The following is a 6,513-nucleotide window of genomic DNA, read 5'->3' on the forward strand; positions in this document are numbered from 1 at the left end:
GGTTTGATAATTGTCATTTCACATGAGGACAACAAATCAATTTGTGTAACCTGCAAAATGTACTGTTTCCCCTCCAAGAGTCTTTTTTTTTTTTTTTTACTTTAATTAATAACAGGTTCTGTTCGTCAGCAGGCCGTAATGCCCGCAGAGAGAATATTAAGAGCCCCGTTGCATCTCCTTTAAGCATGTAGTCATGTCTATAATTGTTTTTTGGAGCGTAATGGGGCACAATGACATTTCACTGCCATCCTATACACACCCCAAGGGATCATGGGAACTCTTAATGACGTACATATATAACCCTGAATTGCTGCATCACACAGGACGTTTATAAGATTTATGCCTTCATTTTATGTTGCAGAGTCTTTATGATGTGGATTGGCTTCTTCCATATGCCATTCCGTGTCCATTGCTGTAGAAATTATCTTCTCGTGTTCGCCGTTTAGCTCGTACTAAACTCTCTCCCTGTTCCCTTTCAGTGACCCTAACCAGCCGGTCCCTCAGGACACGAAATTCATCCACACCAAACCTAACCGCTTTGAGGAGGTGGCCTGGATGCGCTACAACCAGAAAGACCAGCTGTATCTGCATATCGGCCTTAAGCCTCGCGTCAAAGAGCACTATCGCGCCAACAAGGTCAACCTGTGGCTGGAACTGGTGCCTCATCTCCACAGTCTCAACGAGGTAACGCAGATCATCTCCACCACCACCAAGGTGCCTCCACCAGAAGTGACTCCACGTACCCCTAGGCCTCCGAAACCCAACACCAAGCGGCCCAACCCCACGCCTTTCCCCACCGAGCCGCAAGAAATCTCTAACCAAAACCAGCCTTTCCTGGTGGACCAGAGGGACTACTCCACAGAGCTGAGCGTCACCATTGCAGTGGGAGCTTCTCTCCTCTTCCTCAACATCCTGGCGTTCGCCGCGTTGTACTACAAGAAGGACAAACGGCGACACGAGGTGCACCGGCGCTGCAGTCCCCAACGGAGCACCGCCAACGAACTCCCACACGCCCAGGAGGAAGAGATCATGTCCTTACAGATGAAGCATGGCGACCTGGAACGGGACTGCCGCGAGACAATGCATCAGCACGAGGTCCTCAGGGCTGGCTGTCCACCCGACTACACGCTGGCCATGCGACGATCTCCTGACGACATCCCTCTAATGACTCCAAACACCATCACTATGATCCCCAATAGCATGGGTCTGGGCTCCCTACACCCATTCAACAGCTACCCCAGCGGACAGAATAATACACTACCACACCCGCACCCACACTCACACTCCACTACCAGAGTATAGCCATGCTCTCTCTCACACACACGCACACACATACACACACACAAGGACACACACGAATTTACGAGGACTGAAGCGGAACACACGCAGTGTGGAATATCTCCGCTCCTCTTGTGGCAAGGTGTAGAGAAAGTGTGTGCATTTTTCTCTGGAGGGAGTTTTGTATTCAAGGAGGAAAGAGACCAGTGGGGGGAAACAAAAAAACAAAAAAACTTAAACCTACAGGACTATTTTGACTGAAATGAGAAACAAAAGAGATGGAGATCATTTTTGTATTACTATTATAATTATTATTTCTGATAATAGAACAATACGACATTCACATCCTCGCAAACAGATATCTCAGTAGGATTCTGGAGCATTCACGTGATATGATTATCTGGGGAGGAAAAAAAATGAAAAAAGAAAAAGAAAAAAAAAAAAAAGTCATGCAAAGGAAATGATGTGTGGGTGACGCTTTGTAAATGAAAGAAAACATATTGTTTTCCTGAGGCATCAGCTTGTAGATTACCCCTTTCTGGAACACGGAGGAGCTGTCACTTTCCAAATTTAGGCATGTGTTCTCCGACAAGAGGAGGCATTGTACGATACGGAATAAAACAACAACGAGAAAAGAAGGGGTATGTGGGTAGAGGAGGGGAAAACTCCTCAAGAATATGCACAATAGAGACTTTCGCCGAAATGTCTTGGATTCTTTTTTTTTTTTTTTTGTCCGATTATTATTTTTTTGGGGAGCAGTTTTGTTGTATAGAACTTAATTACATATCTAGGTATGTACACAAAGCACCAATGCTGTTTATACCCTACGGTGGGCCCCGATTCTAGAAAAATCTGCCAACAGAACACAGCTGGGAGGATTTCACTGGCTTTCTGGCATATTCAGCTTCATCACACAAGTGCTGTCTATAAACAAGGACTGGCAGACATAAACATGGGAAGCTGGATATTTTTAGCACGATGCGCATGACAATTTATCTGCTTGGTGGCTGTTCTGCTGATTAAGTCATTATTAAAAAAGAAAAAAAAAAGAAAAAAGATTATAATTTTCATCCCCATTGGATTTGTTTGAGAAGATACTGCTCTGATTGGCTCACAAAACCCTCATATATCGGAATACAGTGACCTGGGCAAATGAAGCAGTGGAACGCACTTGGATGAAGGGAACTGAAGGGGCGGGGATATGCTAAATAGAGTGCATACACAAATAGCTTGAGTGAATCTGGTTATAAGAACTAGTTTTGTACAATGTGTGTTGGTAAACTTTTTAATAGTGGTGAATCACTTGCTGTTTGAGATCCCAGAAGTGGGAATTTCATTGTACTCTTTTTATTTTACTCATTGGTCTCAGCTCTATTACATTTTGGGCTTTTTTGTTGTTGTTTTTTTTTTTTCTCTCTCATCTCTTGCTAATAGGCAAAAACTTCTTTATCTTGGACAGGCTACAACCTGAAGTGTTTGATTCACATTGTCTTTGTTCATTTCTGAGGGTGTCTTTTTCTCAATGAAAGCTGAGGGCTACATAGAACCATATGTACATTGCAGGGAATTGTTCTATGTAACTCTGGTTCTCTGCTCCTCCCAGTGCCCACCCCCTCCCCCTCCCCCTCCCCCAGCGCCGCCCATTTTACAGTACATCCTATTCTACTATTTAAAGAATAACATTTATAAATTCCATATTCGGAGTGTTGGAGTGGCTTTCAGCTGACGTTCTGCGTTAGGAAGTCTTCTTATCCTGTTACTCCTGGAGTGTTAGAAGTGAACGAAGTCTAGAGAGACTTTGACTCAGACAGCAGCAGTCAGTGCTGACAGCCCCCATCTACACCGGTGCAAAAACGCTCCACGCCTGATTCTCTCCTTAAGTGACTGCCACTTACTTCCACGCCATTTGTTTGTTTCTGTCCTGCTCCGGCTAATGTTCTGTACTTTTCTGTGGGTAATGGACTTTGTTTTTGTCATCTCCCTGAGATACAACGTTTCACAGCTCCCACGCCCGGCGACATGGCACGTTGCCATGGCTACGCTCCTGACTCCGGGCTCTTACTACTGAGTATGCCCTTGTAGTGCCGAAGTTCAGCTCCCCTAAGATGGCATGTTCTGTTACTCTGTGGTCCAGCATCATGCCACGGCAAACACAAAGAGGATTTTACCGTTTGAGGAACAGTAGGTAAAGTCAGGATTTGTGAAACCCGGACTGAACAAACAGAGCAGAGAAACAGAGAAATTCACAGCCTGTCTGATTTAGTTTGTGCAGACAGTTGTCATAAGTGAAAATGCCTTGAAGATGATTGACAGTTTTTCTGTCCTATCGTCATAGAGGTTCATATTTAATCCTTTCAGTCTCTGTCAGCATGGTTGTTGTCACATGCTGCTGACCCATGTTCGCTCACACAGACGAGTGAATACAGTCATTTTGTAAGCGAAACACACTCGGCTCTCCTCTGAAAAATGGTATTGTCATGGAGATGTAGCTAGTCTAAAGTAATCAATAAGCAGTAGGGAAGATGTAATCAAATGAGCCTATATACTTTTGAAGAAAGGTAATGTGAAAGGTGCGAACAACTTTCAGCGTGTTTATTAAGTTTATTTGCCGTGATGGTAAGGGTCGGTGGAGAAAGAGAAGGAGAGACAGAGACAGAGAGAGACAGACAGAGTGAGAGAAAAAATGACAGAGTGAGGGAGCATTATGCAGGGTTCCTGCCACCCAGGTGACCTGTGACACGCACGGACTCCCAAACAAGATGTTCCCACTCTCAACGAGGCCTCCCCTGAGCTCCCTCCCCCTCCCCACTCCATCAGGGGAGGATTGTAAACACAGTCCGGGATGAGACCCCAACTCCTCACATCTTTAAAGTAAGCCCCTCAGCGTAGCCCCCCTCCACCAACACGCATATACACACGCGCCCGCACACGCACGCATACACATACATTTACACACACACACACACACACACATACACATACACATACACATTCAATCCGTGCAGGTATGAATATGCAGATTTCCCTGCCCTGTGTCCCTCTCCTATGAACAAGGTTCCCTTGAATAGTGTTAAAATTTAATGAGCCGTTCACAGCAGGGCGCTTTGAGGCTTCGTTACCATATTTGCATGTAGGGGCCGAGGAAGGAGCTGGAATACATCTGTAACCAAGGGGGGGTGGGGGGGGGGTGGGTTTGATCTCCACTGCTCAGTCTCCCAGCAGACGACAGGACAAAACACAGCCCTGTGGTTGAATGTAACGCTATGAGTGCCATTTTTCTTTTTCTGAACACACAACCAAGCAGCATATTCTGTTTGTTTGGCGTAATTTTGTTTTGTTTTGTTTTGTTTTGTTTTGTTTTTTCTGGTTTTGTTTTTTTTGTTTTGCGTTTTTCTTTTCTTTTTTTTTTTTTCCTTCTCTCTGACCGTCAAAGGGGTGATAGCTCTTGTCTGAAACCTGCCCGAGTGATGGGCGGCCATGTCAGAGACAGTTGTGTTGTAGATTATTTGTCATTTGTCTTTATTTCTGGTTAAATAGTAAATTACTCTTCTGGAGCACAATAAATGATTTTATTAAGCCAAGTTTTCATCACTTTAACTCTTTATTTACCCTCAACTTTACAGCGTATAATATCTTCAGTCGCTCAGTGGAACACTGTCTCTCTCTCTCTCTCTCTCTCTCTCTCTCTCTCTCTTTCACTCACTCACACACACACACACACACACACACACACACACACACACACACACGACTGATTCTTATTCACTGTACTCTTGCAATAGTGCCAGGAATCCATTATGTTAATACATGGAATCTAAACATTTTGTCACAAAGCACTTTTCAGTTAATGTATTTTCTAAGTAAAATCTATCAGCTGAACAAACCCATAGCAAACCTGCTCAACATTAGGATGGGAAATGAACATCTTTGTGTGCCTGTTCTGTTTTTTTTTTTTTTTTTGCAGAAAAAAGTAAAAAGACAAGAGCATCCAGAGTCAACCGTATAAATCTCTTCTACCAGTTGAAATGTCCACTGGTTTAATGTACCATTTTTAATCATAAGTGTGAATGTTCAAGATGTATATTTGCACTGTGACACTTCAAAACACAAGGCCCATTTACTGTCATTATGAAACCAAATGTCAGAACAATAGGTTTAAGGCCAGAAGTAAATTTCTTTCCCAGCAATCAGTCAATCAAATTATCTGTCTATCTATCTATCTATCTATCTATCTATCTATCTATCTATCTATCTATCTATCTATCTATCTATCTATCTATCTATCTATCTATGTATCTATCTATCTATCTATCTATCTATCTATCTGTCTGTGTGTGTGTGTGTGTGTACATGTGTATGTGTGAGCGTGCATGCATGCACATGTGTGCTGTGTGGTGTAAATCCACATGTCATATTTGGAGCCAGAGGCTGATTGCTGGGATAGCTTTATGTGAAGATTAGCACATTACATTAGCACATTACATGGATCCTTATCTTTATTTATCAGTTATTGTTTAAATCAAGAAAATATTATCTACATATCTATGATTTGTTCTTGTCAGGTACTGTACATGAGACATATGCATCTTTATTTTACTTCAACAATCTTAAACCTAAAAGGCTATAATATATAACCCACGCGTCGAGGTAAACACAAAGCATATGTATAAGAGTTGCACTCTTACCGGTTCAAACTTAGCCTGTTTGAGCGAATGTTTGTTTTATTTAGAGATCATTTTAGAGATGTTTTATAATATCTCAGTAATCCCGTATGGCATCACACCCCTCGTCTCTCTGTAACAGTCAGTGTTTTCAGGTGTAAAAGACAGTCACATGAGTTTGTCATTGCTTAACTGTTGTTGGGTTGGAAATGAAGCAGAGGCAGAAATGAAGGAAGGGAGGGTGGGAAACTGTTTTTCACGCTTTACCCACCGTGAGGAATCAGCACTGGCCCTGATTGGACTTTCCAGCCCTCAGCGTCTCAAGCCTTCAGCTTTGTCTCAAGTGGTTTTTCCCGCCTTTTATTGGTATTTTTAACAATGATCCCTTTTGAGTTTTGGCCATGCGATATTTTGTGTGTGCGTGTATGTGTTTTTCTGTGTGTGGTGTCCAAGAGCTGTTGGGTCTTTTTAGAATGAGCTTGCTGGTTTAAAAAACAAAAAAACAAACAAACAAAAAAAGGAGCAGAAAAAAAGCCCAAAAAGGATAATCTCCAAGTACACAAGTACACACTGA

At 42.8% G+C, this 6,513-nt stretch overlaps 1 protein-coding gene across 8 annotated transcripts in view; it reads left to right on the top strand.

Annotated features, from left to right (window-relative positions):
- Window positions 1-1,302, top strand: part of nlgn1 (neuroligin 1) — a 157,268-nt gene extending 155,966 nt beyond the window's left edge. For all 8 annotated transcript variants that reach the window (XM_030791276.1, XM_030791279.1, XM_030791278.1 and 5 more), the window contains one exon: window positions 480-1,302. In XM_030791276.1, the coding sequence (XP_030647136.1) occupies window positions 480-1,302 (823 nt within the window). The remainder of the gene's footprint in view (window positions 1-479) is intronic.
- The last annotated feature ends 5,211 nt before the right edge of the window (window positions 1,303-6,513 follow it).

The sequence above is a fragment of the Chanos chanos genome, chromosome 14 (genome assembly GCF_902362185.1).
Source record: "Chanos chanos chromosome 14, fChaCha1.1, whole genome shotgun sequence".
Lineage (NCBI taxonomy): Eukaryota > Metazoa > Chordata > Actinopteri > Gonorynchiformes > Chanidae > Chanos > Chanos chanos.